This window comes from Mirounga leonina, unplaced genomic scaffold (genome assembly GCF_011800145.1).
Source record: "Mirounga leonina isolate KUSES-001 unplaced genomic scaffold, KU_Mleo_1.0 Mir_91, whole genome shotgun sequence".
NCBI classification, from domain to species: domain Eukaryota; kingdom Metazoa; phylum Chordata; class Mammalia; order Carnivora; family Phocidae; genus Mirounga; species Mirounga leonina.
In genome coordinates, this window is record NW_023270839.1 from 17,761,282 (window position 1) to 17,781,885 (window position 20,604).

Below are 20,604 nucleotides of genomic sequence, written 5' to 3' on the forward strand. Positions count from 1 at the left end.
CACAAATATATGAAAAATACTATAAGCTATTTAGAAACAAAATGGGGTGGTTATAGTCAAAATGAGCTCACCTTGAATATTGTGCAAACTTTTTTTCCTTCCTCAGAAACTCAAAGATGGGAAAATTACAATAAAGGAGTTCTTTATACTTCTTCAGGTGCACATTTTGATACAGAAACCCCGACAGAGCAATCTCCCAGCCAAAGTAAGTGCAGTTTCTTGGCAAAATAGTTATCTCAGTTAAAATGTATTATACTTGTTTATTAAAGTGCATCAAAACCATTGTTTATTCAAAAATAGAAAAAGAATCTAAGGAAGAATATTTGCTTGCAGAAAGTTTTTCTATAGTAGGTACATTGTGGTTAGCATAAAAATTGTTTTTTGGGGGGGCACCTGGGTGGTTCATTCAGCTAATGTCTGACTCGATCTCAGCTCAGGTCTTGATCTCAGGGTTATGAGTTCAAGCTCTGTGTTGGGGCTTCAGCATGGAGCCTACTTAAAAACAAAAAAAATTGATTTTTTTTTTGTAATATCATAGACTTTGATAAGATGAAATTCTATTTTTTTTCTCATTCCTTGCCATGTATTTTGTCTCTGATACTTTTTCCTGAACATATGCTTTTTCCCACTATATAAAAATCCAAATATAGCAGTTTTTAATAAACATTTTTCAAAATCAAAATTGTGTTAGATTATACAAATATTTGAATTGTACAATCAACAAACTCATTTTAAAAGAAGAAAAATTTGTCACTTAATAGGAATATGTTTTTCTCTTAAGTCTGTCGAACATTTACAAAAATTAGTTATGCCCTAGGCCACAAATATTAACAAATTGAAAAAAATGGAGATTTTATGGACAACATCATTTGATCTTAATCCAATAAAATTAGAACTAATAAAAGGACTATAACATTCTTAGCTTCTTGGAAATTGAAAAATACACTTGTACATAACTCTGAGATCAGAGAGGAAATCAAGACTGTTAAGAAAGCAAAGGAGAATATTTAATACCAAACATATGGGACATACAGCAAAAATTATACTTTGCAGGAAATTAAAAGCCTTAGATAACATTGTTATTATAGAAGAGAATCTAAAAATAAAAGAATTTTTAATGCTCACTTTAAAAAATTGGAAAATGAGAGGCGCCTGGGTGCCTCAGTCAGTTAAGCGTCTGCCTTCGGCTCAGGTTATGATCCAAGAGTCCTGGGATCGAGCCCCGCGCTGGGTTCCCTGCTCAACGGGAGGCCTGCTTCTCCCTCTCCCACTCCCCCTGCTTGTGTTCCCTCTCTTGCTGTCTCTCTCTCTGTCAAATAAATAAATAAAATCTTTAAAAAAAAAAGAAATTGGAAAATGAATAATAAAATAAAATCCATTAAAAAAGCAAGAAGGCAGAATTAATGTAAGTAAATGGTAAAGCTAATGAGACAGGAAACAAAAATTAGTAGAAAGAATAGCAAATCCAAAATCTGGTACTTTGAAAAGACAATAAAATAAGAAAACCCTTAAGAGCCTAAGTAAGAAAATAAAAGGCTAAAATATAGATGGTTAAGAAAGAAGACATGTCCAGAGATTAAAAGAATTTTTTTAACCAAATTTTTACTACCTTATTTTACATATGCCAGAAAAATTTGAATTCAAACTGGGATAGAAGTAAGGATCAGGGCTAGAGAATGGGAGTAGAAAAGATTAATCTAGGAAACTGGTATCTTTTTTCTTTCTTCTAATGAAAGGGTTCCTGATAAGTTTGAATTTTCAGGTATTGATTTTCTTAAAACAGCACATAGCCATTTTCAAACCACTATTCAATCGCGTGTGAGTGGAACATCCACTAAACATCTGTAGGAAATGGACTTTTATGTCAAAGACTTGTATTCGGATTCCAACTTGTAGCTTACTGGGTATATCAATTTCATAGAATAATCAAATTTTTCTTTGTAGAACTTTAAAATGAGCACTCTGAAACTTTTTTTTTTTTTTTTAAGATTTTATTTATTTATTCATGAGAGACAGAGAGACAGAGGCAGAGGGAGAAGCAGGCTCCCAAGGAGCAGGGAGCCCGATGCGGGACTCGATCCCAGGACCCTGGGATCAGGACCTGAGCCGAAGGCAGACGCTTAACCGACTGAGCCACCCAGGCGTCCCAGCACTCTGAAACTTCAAACAGTTCTTAAACATGGTTTTGTCTTCAAGCTACCAGTTTTGAGGGACTGATTTTCTTTTTTTTTCCAGTTTACTATAAACACACCACCTACTCCAGAAGACCTGATGTTAAGTCAGTATGTTTACCGACCCAAGATACAGATTTATAGAGAAGATTGTGAGACTCTTCGCCAAAAAATTGAAGAGTATGGAAGTTTTTATTTTTTGTGTGTGTTTTGTTGGATGGGTGATAATCTGTGTGGTAAAGTTCTAATTAGAATAACATTGGCATAGGAAAAAGTTCATGGCATTAATTGGCAGTGTGATATGGTATGTGGAAAAGAATCAGGTTTGTAGGCAGACAGATTGAAGCTCAGTCCTGGGTACAGCACTAGCTCAGTGACTTTGTGTAAGACATTTAACCTTCATTTCAACATCCATAAATTAGGGATAATAATACCTACTCAGCAGGTAGATATGAGCAGTAAAAATAGTGTATATAAAATGTTTTCATGCTATTCATAGCAAAAAGTATGTCATACACTCAGTAAACAGTTATTAGGTTATGATATCATAAACTGATTGCAAAAGAACATCTTCAAAAGAAGATAATACCCTTTAGAAATTTATATATAGTGCCTGAAATCAAGATTGTCTTTGGGTTTATAATTTTATCACATTTGCCCTTGATTTGCATGTAAGAAAGTACATGGTATTACACAGATTATTGCTCAGTGCTTTGGTATATGTGGATGCTGCATAGTAATTTACAGATTAGGTATATCTAAATTCCCTCAGGTAAATTAGATTTGCGCAAAATATATCATACTTACCTAGAACTATTAGACTAAATTTGAACCAATCTAACAAACAGAAAAGAAATAAAATAATTTTTAAATAACTATGTAGTTTTTAAACTAAAAACTTAAGATGCTGTTAAATTATAATACTACAGATTTGCCTGATTCTGGTTTTTCATTCCACAACTGTATATTGAATACCTACTATGTGCCAGGCACTGTACTAGGTACTGGGGCTCATCACTGAACAAGACACAAAAGGTTTTTTTCTTCATATTGTCTAAAAGAGTTGAGTGTCTCAAGATTTGTCTTAGAATGTTTTATTTTGAATAAATAGGATCTCACATACAATGCACAGTCTGTTTAGATGTGCTCTACTGTTTGATTTTACACTTATGTTCCTGTATATAATATATTCTAACTCTGGTAGAAATTTATTTCTTATTAACAAGAGACTAATATATAATTTTACTACTTTTATAAATGCTATTGTATAAAGGTGAGTTAAGACTGGGAACTGAATTGGGAACTTTTACTTAAAATAATAGCTACAACTTCGTAACAGTTATGCACTGATAGGCCTTAAGGATTCTTTAAAAGCAACATATTTTTATATTGGAACAAGTTCATTGAGATTGTGAGGGAAGTTTTTCTGATTCATAACATTTTTGACCTGTTCTACAAGCATTGAAATAATCAGACTGACCACTGTTCTTGTGTGAATTCCCCTTTTTTTAATGTAGAAAAGAACTAGGAGGAATTAAGTTAAGTTTGCCTGTAAATCTCAGTTGATTCATTCAAGCTGACTTCTGAACCCTGTGCTAATTAATTAGCTTTTCTATATTTTAGATTAAAGCTTTCTGCATTGAACCAGGATAAACTGTTGACTGATGTAAATAGGAACCTGTGGGAAAAAATGAGACACTGCTCTGATGAGGAGGTATTTTTATCTCATTTTCTGAATGGGAATTAGTATAGACATTTTGAACCTGTTTATTGTGAAATAAGTAACTGTTACTTGATAATTAGTGATGAGTTCTTTAACTTCTCAGGTAAAATATGTTAGCAAGGTTTTTATTTAATTATACGTGAATAATCATTAAAATATATAATCTTTTCAAACCCCAAATGACCAATTAAATATATGAAATATATTTGAAGTTCATTTAGAATTTCCTCCTACTTGTTTCACTTAGATTTAGATGAGGAAAAGATTTACTTTAATTGGTTACTTAAATAGCAACTCATTTTATATGTGCTCTAATATATTAAGAGTTTTATTAACTTAGGGCCTATCATTTTCTGATTTGTAATATGAATAAATGAATTAAAGGCAAGAATTAAAATTAAAATCTTTGGTTCTGTTCTTAAACTACTAAATGTGATTAAATTTGCAAATGAGACATGCCCTGCCTTAGGAATCAGTCTAGGATGGGCAAAACAGCCCATAGCAGCTGAACCAGCCTTCCCAGACCATTTGCCTTTCCTAACTCATTTATTTTAGTACGCCCTAACCTTTGATTTTTCCTTGCAGCTGAAGGTCTTTGGAATTTACCTAAACAAAATAAAATCACGTTTTACAAAGATGACTAAAGTCTTCACTCACCAAGGAAAAGTGGCTCTCTACAGCAAACTGGTACAGTCAGCTCAGGTAATTTGAAACAGTTAACAGCATAGAAAGAAAGATCTATTAAAATTACTTTATAGTGGTTATAGAATATGAAGAATGTTTCCTAAGGAACATGGTTCATAAAGAGGTGGGGTTCAGTTTATCAAAAGTGGGAAATCTGGCATCTTGAGTAATTCTAGAATATATTTACTAATATAGGCCTATGTCCTCATCTCAAGTTTGTGATCTATTTATGTTTTTAAGTAATTCTACACACAACATGGGGCTCAAACCCACAACCCCGAGATCAAGAGTCGCGTGCTCTACCGACTGAGCCAGATAGGCGCCCCTGTGTGTGCATGTTTAAAGTAGCATTTCCCAAAATGATTGTACTTCGCATAAAAAAACTTTTTCCCTCGGCAAATAATTCTGAGAAATGTTACATGCCATATTCCCCCTTTGGAGAAATATAATAGCTAGCATATTAAAGTCTAAAGTCAGAAATATTTTTTTTTTTAAGTCTAAAAGGAACAAAACAGGGGCACCTGGGTGGCTCAGTCCTTAAGCGTCTGCCTTCGGCTCAGGTCATGATCCCAGAGTCCTGGGATCGAGCCCCGCATCAGGCTCCCTGCTCCGCCGGAAGCCTGCTTCTCCCTCTCCCACCTCCCCTGCTTGTGTTCCCTCTCTCGCTATGTCTCTCTCTGTCAAATAAATAAATAAAATCTTTAAAAAAATAAAAGGAACAAAACATGCTATAGTTCTGTTCAGTGTTTCCCATATTTATTTGACCATAGAACATTTTTTTAGGAACTCTTTTTTTGGGGGCGCCTGGGTGGCTCAGTTGGATAAACGTCTGCCTTCAGCTCAGGTGTCATGATCCCGAGGTTCTGAAACTGAGCTCCAGGCAGGCTCCCTGCTCAGCGGGGATTCTGCTTCTCCCTCTCCTTCTGCTTCCCTCTCTCTCAAATAAATAAATATTTTTTTAAAAAATTATTATTTTGGGGCGCCTGGGTGGCTCAGTTGGTTAAGCGACTGCCTTCAGCTCAGGTCATGATCCTGGAGTCCCAGGATCGAGTCCCGCATCGGGCTCCCTGCTCGGCAGGGAGTCTGCTTCTTCCTCTGACCCTCCCCCCTCTCATGTGCTCTCTCTCATTCTCTCTCTCAAATAAATAAATAAAATCTTTAAAAAAAAAAAATTATTATTTTGGGGGCGCATCTGGGTGGCTCAGTTGGTTCTTTCGCTCAGGTCCTGATCTCAGGGTCGTGAGATTAAGTCCCAAGTTGCACTCCACACTGGGTGTGGATTAAGATTCTCTCTCAGTCAGTCAGAGAGAGACAATTATCATATGATCTCATTCATATGTGGAATTTGAGAAATAAGGCAGAGGATCATACAGGAAGAGAGGAAAAATGAAACAAGAAGAAACCAGAGAGGGAGACAAACCATGAGAGACTCTTACTCTCAGGAAACAAACTGAGGGTTGCTGGAGTGGAGGTGGGGTGGGTGGGATGGAGTGGGTAGGTGATGGACATTGGGGAGGATATGTGCTATGGTGAGCACTGTGTATTGTGTAAAACTGATGAATCTCAAACCTGTACCTCTGAAACAAATAATACATTATATGTTAATAATTTAAAAAAAAAAGATATTCTCTCTCCCTCTCTCTTTGTCATTCCCCTGCCCCCTCTAAAAATTTTTAAAAATAAAAAATCCTTGGGCGCCTGGGTGGCTCAGTTGGTTAAGCAACTGCCTTCGGCTCAGGTCATGATCCTGGAGTCCCTGGATCGGGTCCCACATCGGGCTCCCTGCTTGGCAGGGAGTCTGCTTCTCCCTCTGACCCTCCCCCCTCTCATGTGTTCTCTCTCATTCTCTCTCTCTCAAATAAATAAATAAAATCTTTTTTAAAAAAATAAATAAAAAAAAATTTAAAATCCTTTTTGCGGGGAGCACCTGGCTGGCTCAGTCAGTGGATATGAGACTCTTGCTCTTGGAGTTGTAGGTTTGAGGCCCATATTGGGTGTAGAGATTACTTAAAATCTTTAAAAAAAAATTTTTTTTTTAAGTAACATGTATTAGCATCTTATATGACATGGAAATACTGGAATAAAGGAAAGTACAAAAAATAAGTTTATATTAATCTGTTATGTATGCTTTTTAAAAACATTTCAAGTCCAGGCTTGAAGCTTTGACCTTCATTTTAAGATTTGCCTGTTCGTGATATAGCAGTATGTCAGCAAGTTTAACCACTTATAATGTTAAAATATTTTGCTTAGAAGTGTAACTTGACAATATAATATTGTGTGTTTAGAATGAGAGGGAGAAACTTCAGATAAGGATAGATGAGATGGACAACATACTTAAGAAGATTGAGAACTGTCTCACTGAGGTTGAAATAGGTAATGTATTTTGAATACTTTTCCAAAAGAAAATTTAATTTTATCTAAATACTTCCCTACAGTACAGATTGCTGGTGTCACTTATGTTGAAGCCTTGTATTAGCAACTTGAGACATTAAATTAGAGCAAAATAAAACTCCTTTCCTGTGGTCATCCGTAACACAATCAACAAGAGATGCTCAAGATAATAAATCTCTTTAGAAAGCTCTTCATAATCTAAATCATAGTCTTATTTTTTTAAATAGATGAACTTATTGTCTTCTTTGAAAATTATCTCTCCTTTCAGTTTGATCTCTCATGATCCCGCATTGTTACTATTATTGTCCTGAAATTGCTTTCTCAAAGATCACAAAATTCCACATAATCATCAAACTTGGAAGCTCTTGGTTCTTAACCATCTTGACCTCTCAGCATTTGACACTGCTGATTCTTTTCTTTCTGAACCTTTCATTTCCCTGAACCTCTGTGATACTGCACTACCCCCAACTGTTTGCTTTTTTCCTGAGTACTCCCTTTAGTCCTTCTGTTGGTCTCTCTCTAACCTCATGTGTAGGCATTTAGATTTTATCATCTACTCATTTCTATATTCTCTCCCTTTCATCTGCTTTCACATTTGTGTTTGTATCAGTGATTCCCAAATTCAGTTAAATTCATCATTTGTTGAACACCTACTGCATAGCTGATACTGTGCTTAGCATCAGAAAAAAAGATATAAACACAGATTTTGACCTTGAGTAGCTTATAATTATTCTGAGTAAAAGCATCTTTAGCCTGTCTCTTGAGTTCCAAACTTAACATTTCTAGCTTCCTGCTGAACCTCTATACAAAAATGTCTTTAAGCACCGTAAACTCTGTGTGAATAAAACGAAATTTATTGTCTTCTCCCATTTCCAAAATAAAGCCTGAAAACTTGCTCTCCCTGTGATGTTTCTTATCTCTATTAAAGACATCACTATTGTTATAAACTGTAAAAAGCTAAAACTTTCTTTGTCTTTGAGTTTCTCTTATCAAGTCCTGTCATACCTACTTCTTCAGCATCTCTTGTATTCTTTCCCATTTCCATTAAGGCTATCATTAATTCTGACGTGCTATTTCAAGTTTTCTAACTAATCTATCTACACTCTTACCTTCATTCTGTCTCCTTCCAGTCCAAGCTGCACATTGCTGCCAGATTAAATAATTATGAAGAACAGTTTTCATTATGTTACTTTTTTGAAAAACTTGTCTTTCCATTTATAACAAAATAAAGTCCAAACACCAGAGCTTGACATTTAACATTCTCTACAATCATTTTTTTCTCCAGTCCTTTTTAGATCTTCCTTTCTTATGTGATTTATTTTTTTTATTATGCATCCCAAATTCCAACCAAATCTTGTTATCTCTATGCAGTAGTGCCACTTTGTCTTTGCTAGTGCATTCTCCTGTTTTCTACCAAAGGAGGTAGTCATCAACTCCCTTGAGCTCCTATAGCTATTTTGTTAGTCTTTCTTATAGTAGCTATACATCTACTTGTAATTATAGTTACTTTTGCATAGTTTATCTCCCTGACTAAATTGTAAGCTCCATGGAAGCAAGGATCAGCTTTTATTTTTCTCCATATCCCTCAGAGTTCTTAGCACTATGCTTTGTATTGAGTAAGTACCTAGGACATGTTTACTGCATTGCCTTGATAATGAGTATATGAATTCCATAATCTTAGACTGCCCTACCCCTTTGTTCATTACCTTTTTCTCTACTTCACACACAAAAAAATAGAAGTTATTAGGCCACAATTTCTGAACTTCCTATTGCCAAACAAATCAAACTTTTATATATCTATATCCATTCTTTCATCCATCCTTCTTTTCCGTAAGACCAATCTTTCCACCTAAACTTTGAGTTCCATCCTCTCTTATCGTCTCAGGAATTTCATATCACTGATTTTTCCTTATCTCTTATATATTCAACCTCCCCGCCTCCTCTCTGAAGGATATATTCACCTCTCTCTTATCTTTAAGAATACCAAAACCACACTTCCCTCTCTAGGACCCACTAACAAATAGCTCTCTATTTCTTTCTCATTCCTTCATTATTCCTTGTGCAAATATGCTGAGTACCTACAATAGGCCATGTACAATGCTTAGTGCGAAGAATACTATGGTGATAAAAAGCAAAAACTTAGGGGCGCCTGAGTGATGCAGTTGGTTAAGCGTCCGACTCTTGGTTTAGGGTCAGGTTGTGATCTCAGGGTTGTGAGAGCAAGCCCCACCCACGTTGGGCTCCAGCTCAGTGTGTAGTCTGCTTAGGTTTCTCTCTCCCTCTCCCCAACTCTCCTGCTTATGTGCATGCTCACTCACGTGCACATGCTCTCTAATAAAAAAATGAATCTTCAAAAAAAAAACACCAAAAACTTTCATGGCCTTGTGGAGCGTCTCATCTAGAAAAGAACATAAGAATTAAACACATAGGGGGGCACCTGGGTGGCTCAGCCGGTTGAGCGGCTGCCTTCGGCTCAGGTCATGATCCCAGCATCCTAGGATCGAGTCCCACATCGGGCTCCTTGCTCAGCGGGGAGCCTGCTTCTCTCTATCCCTCTACTGCCCCCTCTGCTTGTGCTCTCTCTCTCTCTCTGTCAAAAAAAAAAAAAAAAAAAAGAATTAAACACATAGGGGGCACCTGGGTGGCTCAGTTGCTTAAGTATCTGCCTTCAGCTCAAGTCATGATCCCAGGGTCCTGGGATGGAGCCCCGCCGCAGGCTCCCTGCTTAGCAGGAGGTCTGCTTCTCCCCGCACCTCTGTCCCTCCCCTTCACTAATGCTTTCTCTCTCTCTCTCAAGTAAATCTTTAGAAAAAAGAATTAAATAGTTTTACGGTAAGTGGTTACATGATAAGTGGTTCCAAAAGAGGTTACATGGTGCTGTAGTCCTGAAATAGAAATCTAACCTAGTCACGTCGGGAGGGGCTTCCCTCTGAGGAGGTGGCATTTAAGCTAAGATCTGAAGAATGAGGAAGAGTTAAAGTGAGGAGGGGAGAGTAGACTATTTAATATGAATACACATGCAGAAGCTCTTATGGGAAAGAATATGCCAAGTACAAGGGTCTGAAATAAGGCCAATGTGGCTAGACTAGAGAGAGCATAAGAGAGAACATGATCTGAGATAAAGCTGGAGATGTCAGCTTTAGAGGCCTGGCCAAGGAGGGCCTCTTAAGGAGTTTTGACTTAATAATTTTATATAAAGAATTAAAGAGAAAATACAAAATATTGTTAAGAATTAAAAAGAACAGGGATGCCTGGGTGGCTCAGTCAGTTAAGCAGCTGCCTTCAGCTCAGGTCATGATTCCAGGGTCCTGGGATCGAGTCCCACATCGGGCTCCTTGCTCAGCGGGGAGCCTGTTTCTCCCTTTACCTGCTGCTCCCCAGTCCTTGTGCTCTCTCTTGCTCTCTCTGACAAATAAATAAATAAAATCTTAAAAAAAAAAAAAAGGAGAAGAAGAATTAAAAAGAACAGGAGATCCTGGGTGGTTCAGTCAGTTAAGCAGCTGCCTTCAGCTCCGGTCATGACCCCAGGGTCCTGGGATCAAGCCCCACATCAGGCTCCCTGCTTAGCAAGGAGTCTGCTTCTCCCTCTCCCTCTGCTGCTCCCCTGCTTGTGCTCTCTCTTCTCTCTCTCTGTCAAATAAATAAATAAAATCTTTTTAAAAAATTATGTTTTTGAGGAAAAAATCTAAACTTGTTTTGGATGTGGGAAAGAAAGGGATTTTAAGGATGAGGTTTTAAGATTTCAAAAACAAAATTTTAAAATGTGCATGCATGCATTTGTATATGTGTATCTGTTCCTGTGTCTTGTCCATGGGATTGCCTCCCAATAACTTTGATGTATGCAAATTATATATAAACAATTTCTACCTCAAGTGGCCCCTGAGAAGTTGCTGTTGGAGATCATTGCCATATGGCTCAAAGTGCACTTGTCTGCCACTAGAAGCAAGTCTTTGTATGAAATTATAATTATAGCTCAGTGCTTTATTGGTGAGGAAAATGGGGAATAATGAGTGTTTGTGAAATATTGTTAACACTTCATTTTGGGACCATCTTTTTTTCTCATCTCTGGTTATTTTTTACTGAGTTATCCTAATGCACATTGCCTCCTTAGAAACTAAGAATTTGGAGGATGAAGAGAAAGACAGTCCTATGGAAGAATGGGATTCTGAAATGAGAGCTGCAGAGAAAGGTAACTGAAGGGGTGCCTAGGTGGCTTAGTTGTTTGAGCATCTGACTCTTGATTTTGGCTCAAGTCTTGATCTGTGTCGTAAGATTGAGCCCTGCATCAGGCTCTGCTCAGTGTGAAGTCTCCTTGTCCGTCTCCCTCTGCTCCTTCTCTCTGTCTCTCTTTCTCTCTCTCGCTGTCTCAAATAAATAAATAAACAAAATATTTTAAAAAGAAAAAAAAAGGTAACAATTAATTAAGGAGATAAATGGGGGAAAAAATCTATTCTTTATTTAGGTGAGATTAAGTGATACAGAATTTTCAATAGAACAAATGATTTTTGTGGCAACATTTTAATGTGTCTGTTTGATAAATTTGTTTTGTTTTTCTTTCCAAAGAACTGGAACAGCTGAAAACTGAAGAAGAAAAGCTCCAAAGGTCAGCCTTCATTTGGAGTGTTAGAAAATAGGCTAACTTTACAGGCCTAAATGACTTCCTACCTCCAAAAACTGAGGAGATTAGGCACATGAGTATTGACTTAAGACTGACTCAGGGCTTCTGCTCCACCTTGAACTTGACCCATCTTAGTTGACAACATTTTCTAAGCACTTACTGTTTACAGGGTGTTAATCCAAGGTAGTATTTCTTGAGCTTGAATAATATCAGTATCCTTTTGAAGAAAATAAACCTAGCATTAAGCTGTTTTTGTATTGTACTTTCATATTATACTTAAGTAAGTATAAAATGAAGTATATTTTTCTTATTGTCATGGGTCTTATTTAACTATAAGACTAAAATGAATCAAATATAAATAATGACAAACCAATAAAATTCCAACTGACAACATTAATTTGACAGGTGATAATGTTTGGCTAAAATTAAATTGATGCCAGCAAAATGACTAACAAGGCATAAGTTCTATTTAGCTCTAATAAACTAAACAAAACCAAACGTAGGCATCAAAATTATGGCATGTCTCAGTTTTAAGGTGGGCATTCTTATGATCTACATTATGTTTATATTTTATCATGAAAACAAAATATAAATTTTAATAATAATCTTAAAGAATATGCAAACCTTCAAGGATACCTTCATGGATCCTAATTTTGAGAACCATTTATTTAAGCCTTTCCTAATTAGATCCATATTTCTAGATTAATGCTTATTGAAAGGGAAGAAAGAAAGAAAGAAACCTAAAAAAACAAAAATGGATGCCATTCACTTCAGTGGGGAGCTATCTAGCATGTGACTTCTTGTCGTAAACCTTTATTTTAATGGAGTCCAAATTCTCTGACAGCAGCCTTATCTTGCTATGAATACCTACTTTGATTTGCAGAAATCTTTTAGAACTGGAAGTACAGAAAGAACAGACCCTTGCTCAAATAGACTTTGTACAAAAACAAACAGATAAAACTGAAGAGCTACTGGATCAGTTGAGGTAAGGAAAAGTAGGTGTCATTAGTTTGTGTTTTATCCTCTGCCTTTGTGGTCGTCTAAACCTCTTACAGCAGTTGACATGTGTTTGTAATGTGTATCGCTGTTTTAAGCTATAGTACAATACATTCTCAAAAAGAGTCAGTGTACCCAGCATCAAGCTGAAGGTATATGAGGTAGGAACGCTATATGTTAAAATATTTAACACCTTATATTGCCTAAACTTGGCTTTCTCTGATACACAATTCAAAATTGAGTCAATTCTTTTTTTTTAAAGCATGTTTGTACATTCACAGTATTTGAATCAAAATACTGATTGTCCCCCAAACCAGTAGAAAAACTTCAGCAGCTGTTGCTGATACTGTTTGCATGGTATCAGAAGTTAACTCTCTTCTTTTACCTCAGAAAAAAATTCTTTGTCTCTCTTTCATTCTCTCCAGCTTGTCTGAGTGGGAAGTCATTGAGTGGAGTGATGATCAAGCTGTGTTCACCTTTCTTTATGACACAATAGAACTTACCATCACCTTTGGAGAGACAGTAGGTGAGTAGCAAAAGTAAGATAATTCCTCTGCAGGAAAATGTATGGCTAAACTCACTAGAGAGTCCATTCTTTATTTTAATACAATAATAACTATTGACAGGGGCACCTGGGTGGCTCAGTCGTTAAGCGTCTGCCTTCGGCTCGGGTCATGATCCCAGGGTCCTGGGATCAAGCCCCGCATCGGGCTCCCTGCTCCGCGGGAAGCCTGCTTCTCCCTCTCCCACTCCCCCTGCTTGTGTTCCCTCTCTTGCTGTGTCTCTCTGTCAAATAAATAAAATCTTCAAAAATAAATAAAAATAAAAAAATAAAAATTCAACTAGTGAAATTTGACCTTTGTTGAATTACATTAGACGATAGAAATTTTATGTATCCAAATAATGGATCAACATGCTATTTGCATCTATTTATTCTGAGTTCCTTTTCTCCATCTGTGTTTTGTAATAGAGGATTTACTCTAATGGCTGATGACTCTTAACTTTTTTTTGTACTTAAGTTAACCTGAAAAAATTGGAAGTTCTGTGTGTATTGGTAGGCTTATCAAAGTAGGTAGAATCACTATATGGTGGCTGGACAGAGTTCTAGCTGTTTTGTTGAGAGTCTCCTGTCAGTGTCTTTAGGTCTTTTCTCTGAAACAGTTTCAACATGGCCAAACAAACTTCACAGTCTCCCAGCCTCCACAGAGGATTCTCCTTAAAAGTTCCTTTTTTCGGGCACCTGGGTGGCTCAGTTGGTTAAGCGACTGCCTTCAGCTCAGGTCATGATCCTGGAGTCCCTGGATCGAGTCCCGCATCGGGCTCCCTGCTCAGCAGGGAGTCTGCTTCTCCCTCTCCCACTCCCCGTTTGTGTTCCCTCTCTTGCTGTGTCTTTCTCTGTCAAATAAATAAATAAAATCTTAAAAAAAAAAAAAAGTTCCTTTTTTTCAAAGAATACCATCGAGGCGCTTGAGTGGCTCAGTCGGTTGAGTGTCTGACTCTTGGTTTCGGCTCACGTCATGATCCTGGGATCGGGCTCTGTGCTCAACAAAGAGTCTGTTTGTCCCTCTCCCTCTGCTCCTTTCCCTGCTCATGCTCTCTCTCTCCCAAATAAATAGGTGTATAAAATCTTTAAAAAATAGTAATAATACCATCAACTTCAGTCCAGGTCCAAAATTAAAACTTAGGAATTAGAGGTGTCTGGGTGACTCAGTCAGTAGAACATGCAACTCTTGATCTCAGGGTCATGAGTTCAAGCCCAACATTGAACGTAGAGTGTACTTAAAAATAAATAAATAGGGGCGCCTGGGTGGCTCAGTCATTAAGCATCTGCCTTCGGCTCAGGTCATGATCCCAGGGTCCTGGGATCAAGCCCCACATCGGGCTCCCTGCTCCGCAGGAAGCCTGCTTCTCCCTCTCCCACTCCCCCTGCTTGTGTTCCCTCTCTTGCTGTGTCTCTCTCTGTCAAATAAATAAATAAAATCTTTAAAAATAAATAAATAAACAAACAAACAAACAAAAAATAGAACTTAGGAATCACTCTATACCTCTTCATCCCTTATCAGGCATACCTAATCATCAATAAGACTTAGGGATTTTAATTTCTTAATACTGATCCACATTTCTTTGTTTCCTGTCAATAGTCATCTCTAACCAAATGGCTACAATAACATTCCAGCTGGCCTTTCTGAATCCTCTCCTTTTCCTCTCCAATTCATCTTCCTTCCTGTAGCTATGGTGATTGTTGGAAATCGAATCAGGCACCTAATATTCTTAGACTAATGATCAAAATATTTGTTATGGCCTATAATGTCTTGCATGAATTGAATTTTTCCTCCTTTTCCTGCCACATCTTAAACTATTCTCTGCACTTTGGCACATGGATTTCTTTCATTTCCTTTTTTTTTTTTTTTCTTAAGTAGGCTCTACACCCAACATGGGGCCTGAACTCATGACCCTGAGATTAAGAGTTGCATGCTTTCCCAACTGAGCTAGCCAGGTGCTCCTCTTTCATTTCCTTAAAAGGTCCTGGTCTTTTCATGCTCAATCATGTTCCATCCAACTCAGGACCTTCATAATGATGTTTTTTATACCTGGAAGCCCTTTCTTTCCCTTTGTCCATTTGGACTTTTATAACAAAAATGCCATCAACTGGGTAGTTATTGAACAACTGAAATTTTTTCTTATATTTCCGGAAGCTGGAAGTCCAAGATCAGGGTGCCAGCATGGTCAGGTGAGAGCCCTCTTCCAGGTTGCAGACTTCTCATTGTATTCTTACATGCTGAAAGACCAAGCTAACTGTTTAGGTTCTCTATTATAGGAGCATTAATCTCATTCATGAGGGTTCCACCTTCCTGACCTAATAAATGCTTTCCAAAGGTCTATCTCCTAATACCATCACAGGGGGCATTAGGATTTCAGTATATAAATTTGATGGGGGACGCAAACATTCAGACCATAGTACTCCCTTTTCACTAAATGAACTTCTGTTAATAATCCTTAAGAGCTTAACTCAGTTATCACTTTTGCAGGAAAGTTTTCCCTGACTCTCCTTTTATCCACTTCCTCTACTATTTGCCCTCCTATTATATATGTTCTCATTGCTTCCTGCAGTTTTCCTTAATAGTGCTTATCATTGATTGTAGTTTTTGGTGTTTATTAGTGTAATTATCTGTGCATCCCCTGAGTTATAAGCTTTTTGAGACTATAAATTGATTGTGTCTGTCTGTCTCACTAATACATAGAGAATATTCAACAAAGTAAAAAGAATCGAATTTGAGAGACAGGAGATAACTCTAGAATTTGGAAGAGGAAGCAGCTCTCCTGGCTACTCATTACTGTAATGCTAAAAGCATAAATCATTTTCACTGTATTTGTAAAAAGATAGTAGGTATGAAGAGATGATAGTCATTTTTTTGTATGGTGTCTGAAAATAGTATCTTTGCACAAAAGTTAGGAGTCAAGGAGGAGGCCTTGATAAATTTACAATAAATGTACTACACCTTAAATTTCCTTCAGAGACTTGCCAATAAATGTAGTTCAGCAGTTTCAGGGGGAGCGTTTGGCATACACAAAGAATAATATGATTCAAGGATACACCTTTAGGGGCGCTTGGGTGGCTCAATCGGTTAGGCATCTGCCTTTGGCTCAGGTTGAGGTCTTGGGGTCCTGGGATCGAGCCCCACATCGGGCTCCCTGCTGAGCAGGGATCCTGCTTCTCCTTCTCCCTCTGCCCCTCCTCCCACTCATACACGCATGCTCTCTCATTCTAAAATAAATAAAATCTTAAAAAAAAAAAGATACATCTTTCACTGCTTATATAAAAAAAACCCTGCTACCCAGAAAAAGTAGGATTCTAAAGTACTGAGTTGTATGTAGTTTAAAATCAGATAATAAAAAGAAATAATGGGGTGCCGGAAGTGGCTCAGTCAAGTTAAGCATCCCACTCGATTTCAGCTCAGGTCATGAAATTGAGCCCTGTGTGGGCTCAGCATGGCATCTACTTGTCCCTCTCCCTCCGCGCCCCTCCCCCCCCCCCCCCCCCCCCCCTCCCCCACCGCCCCCCCCCCCCCTCAAAAAAAAAAAAAAAAATTTTTTTTTTTTAAAAAGTACTACTCTTATTCTGGTTCTTCTAGTTGGTCTCCTTTTCCTGGACAAGGCTTATAGGAAGATTGTTGACCTGAATTTTCAATCTCTGTTAGATGGTAAGTCCAAACACTTATCCATTAAAAATTTGTTGAATATTTACAAGTGTAATTTGCTCCTTGAGAACTCTTTCATATATGAAGTTAAATATAAACAATAATAATAATAATTTGTCCTTAGAAATGTGTATTAGACATATAATTGCTTGGGTAATGTTCTAAATATTGGGTAGGGTTTAAAAGAAATTATATTTGGGGCACCTGGGTGGCTCAGATGTTTGAGCGTCTGCCTTCGGTTCAGGTCATGATCTCAAGGTCCTGGGATCAAGCCCTGCATCGGACTCCCTGCTTGGCAGGGAACCTGCTTCTCCCTTTCCCTCTACTGTTCCCCCTGCTTGTGCTCTCTCGCTCTCTCTGTCAAATAAATGAAATCTTTAAAAAAAAAAATTATATTTTTAATTATTACTAGATTGTAAGCAATGATTAATAATAGCTATTTCCGGGGCGCCTGGGTGGCTCAGTCGGTTGAGCGACTGCCTTCGGCTCAGGTCATGATTCCAGGGTCCTGGGATCGAGTCCCACATCGGGCTCCCTGCTCTGCGGGGAGCCTGCTTCTCCCTCTTCCACTCCCCCTGCTTGTGTTCCCTCTCTCGCTGTGTCTCTCTCTGTCAAATAAATAAATAAAATCTTAAAAAAAAATAATAATAATAATAAAAGCTATTTCTGTAATGCAAAAATTACCAGTCTGAGTACTTATACTATATCAGGCATTGGTATTATTTATATCAACACTTTGAGGTAAGTATTCCTTGTTTTACAAATTAGGGAACTGTAGCTCAAAAGAAGTAAGTGTGCTTAGGATCCCTCAGGTTGTAAGGAAAGGCAGTATTTAAACTTGTTTAGGTTATATTTAAACCCATGCTTTTAACCAAGTTCTGTTCCGTATATGATAAAGTCTTGAGTTTTTATAAGATGTCTATGTTTGGGGCACCTGGGTGGCTCAGTCAGTTAAGCATCTGCCTTTGGCTCAGGTCATGATCTCAGGGTCCTGGGATCGAGCTCTGCGTTGGGCTCCCTGATCAGCCGGGAGTCTGCTTCTCCCTCTCCCTCTCCCTCTGCCTCTGCCCCTGACTCATTCTCTCTCAAAGAAATAAAATCTTTAAAAAAAAAAAGAATGTCTATGTTAACTGTATATATGTTGATTTATGTGCTTGAAAATAAAATGGAGAAGATACTTCGACACTTAGTAGTTTGAAGGTATTTCTAGCTTATGTATATATTTGAAAATAAGTAATACCGTGTTTTGATTTTTTTTTTCCCTTCCTCAGAGGATAAAGCTCCTCCTTCCTCCCTTTTAGTTCATAAGCTTATTTTTCAGTACATTGAGGAACAGGAATCCTGGAAGAAGAAATGTACAACACAGCATCAAGTACCCGAGGTAAATCTGATTGAAGTATTTTGTAGGAAAATTATATGTCCCAAAAAGCAGAACTGAAATGTCATATATTTAATCCTGAAACTATAAATATATTAAATTGCTTAACTTCAAGGGATTCTTTATAAAAAAGCCACTAAAAACGTAAATGTTTTCATAATTTTTTTTCCCTCAATTTTTCCTAGATGCTTCAAGAAATCTCAATGGTAGTGAGCCATTGTAGACTCCTTGGAGAGGAAATTGAGTTTTTAAAGAGATGGGGACCAAATTATAACCTAATGAACATAGATGTGACGAATACTGAGTAAGTACTTTATTTCCCCAGGGCTGCCATAACAAAGTACCACAAACTCAGTGGCTTAAAACAACAACAATTTATTGTTTCACAGTTCTGGAGGCTAGAAGTCTGAGATCGAGATGTTAGCAGGGTTGGTTCTTTCCAAGGGGCTGTGAAGGGGAATCTGTTCCATGCCTGTCTCCTAACTTCTAGTGATTTGCTGGCAGTCATTAGCATACCTTGGCTTATAAATATATAATCCTAGTATCTGCTTTCATCTTCACATGATGTGCTTCCTGTGTGCATGTTTGTGTCCACATGTACCCTTTTTATAAGGACACCAATCATTTTGGGTTAGGGGATCATCCCACTCCAGCAGGACCTCATCTTAATTAATTAAATCTGCAGTTACCTTATTTCCAAAATAAGGTCACATTCTGAGTTGCTGGAGACGAAGGCTTCAACATATGGATGGCAGGAGGGGACATAGTTCAACCCATAACAGTAAATAGTCAAAAATTTACTAAAATGATTTATTTTAATGAGTTTTATGACTAACAATGAAAATGATACTACTAATAATAATGCTTTGTTCCAGATTTTTTACCCATTGTCCATTTGATAAGGACAAGTAAATAATGTACTACCTAAGTTTCCATATGAGTATAAAAGGAAAATGTATTTGTTTCATTCTGTTTTTGTTTTGTATTTTTAATTGGAGATCTTGTCTTTTATAGATTGAGGCTTTTATTCTCCAGCTCTACAGCATTTGCAAAATTTGAGATAACTTTGCCTCTCTCAGTCCATTTTCCAACTGTCCCATTACCTTTCTCCATTCAAAATCACCTTGGAAACATTGGGTAAGTAAAGAGCCACCAGGATAGGGCTCCTAACTACCTTTTTACCTATGTTATATCATTTGAAAGATCTCTCAAAGTGGTCAGAAATAATGCATATACCATTATTGGATATACCAGTAATGGATAATCCCCCATAGTGAGTGCCAAATGTCACTTCTCTCTGACTTCATTTTGAAAAATTTGTTCTTTTAAAGTCAGTGACCTTCATTTTTAGCTCCAGGGGATGCTGGAGACCATTGGTCTATTTTATACTTGCTGTACTTTTTGAATACTCTTACCTAAAGCAGGAACCAAGAAGGAAAAAAATGGGTATCAGCTTAGCCCAGATCATATATAAACAACTTTTATGGCCTTAAAAACAGAATAAGCGCTTAATCATTTAATAATCACTTAAAAAGCTGTGTAGCCATAATGCTTTTGTCAATTAGTCTTTGTAATCAGATATAACAATATTTCATTCCTACCATATATTTTGTGACTTTTTAGACACACTGCTGACAGTTTGTAAGGTGGCAGAGTTTAGAATGCACCCACCTCAAATCCATCAGCAAACACCAACAATTCAGATTTTTAGCTAAGTCAAGATACCTCACAGTTCATAGAGAATTGCTCTTTGGCCTCGTTTTGGAATCTCAATTCCAATTGGGCAGGCTATTTCTAGAAATGCCTACTTGAGCTTCCTAAGAGACTCAGAGACCATCCCCAAAAACATGAATTCCAATGAAATGGAGGTAAGTGTCCAGAAAAATTAATGAACCTTTTGTTCTTTCCAGCCACGATGAAATCACTGCAATTCTATCTAAAGTACCACTGGAGGACAACTACCTAAAGAATGTAGTCAAGCAAATTTACCAAGATCTGCTTCAGGACTGCCATTTCTATAGCTGTAACAACCAAGCACAGTGCACTTCCTAATGATACTATGTCAGAGTATCCATTGCTATTTAATCTTTGTCTTTAGGTCATAGAATGAAGCCTAATAAAATTCCTTCTGATGATGTTATAGTTCATTTGTATGGTTAGTTTTTTAATTTCTGCAGTCGGGAACAATGGACAGCCTCAAATACCATATTATCAACCTGCTCCTCTTTTTACAAAAGGTTTAAATAGTAGAACACTTAGGGGGAAATTTCTTCTAATTAAAGTTGTGCTCTCTGCTATAGGGCAAGCCCTGAGAAGTAACATTAAGTATAAAAGGAGCTGTCACCTCTGACAAAAACATTAGCCATTTCTTCATATATAGAACTATGATTTTCAAGTTGCCTGGCTTCTGCCGAGCAGGTATTTCTGGAATAGAGATCTATCTT

At 37.3% G+C, this 20,604-nt stretch overlaps 1 protein-coding gene across 1 annotated transcript in view; it reads left to right on the forward strand.

Annotated features, from left to right (window-relative positions):
• KNL1 (kinetochore scaffold 1) overlaps positions 1–20,302 on the forward strand; it is a 53,248-nt gene extending 32,946 nt beyond the window's left edge. The window contains exons 11-24 of the mRNA XM_034994043.1: positions 107–205; positions 2,236–2,351; positions 3,795–3,885; positions 4,480–4,596; positions 6,864–6,951; positions 11,081–11,158; positions 11,533–11,572; positions 12,471–12,572; positions 13,009–13,109; positions 16,717–16,785; positions 18,054–18,163; positions 18,346–18,464; positions 19,175–19,297; positions 20,071–20,302. Coding sequence (XP_034849934.1) covers positions 107–205; positions 2,236–2,351; positions 3,795–3,885; positions 4,480–4,596; positions 6,864–6,951; positions 11,081–11,158; positions 11,533–11,572; positions 12,471–12,572; positions 13,009–13,109; positions 16,717–16,785; positions 18,054–18,163; positions 18,346–18,464; positions 19,175–19,297; positions 20,071–20,212 — 1,395 coding nt within the window. The 3' untranslated portion in view covers positions 20,213–20,302. The remainder of the gene's footprint in view (positions 1–106; positions 206–2,235; positions 2,352–3,794; positions 3,886–4,479; positions 4,597–6,863; positions 6,952–11,080; positions 11,159–11,532; positions 11,573–12,470; positions 12,573–13,008; positions 13,110–16,716; positions 16,786–18,053; positions 18,164–18,345; positions 18,465–19,174; positions 19,298–20,070) is intronic.
• The last annotated feature ends 302 nt before the right edge of the window (positions 20,303–20,604 follow it).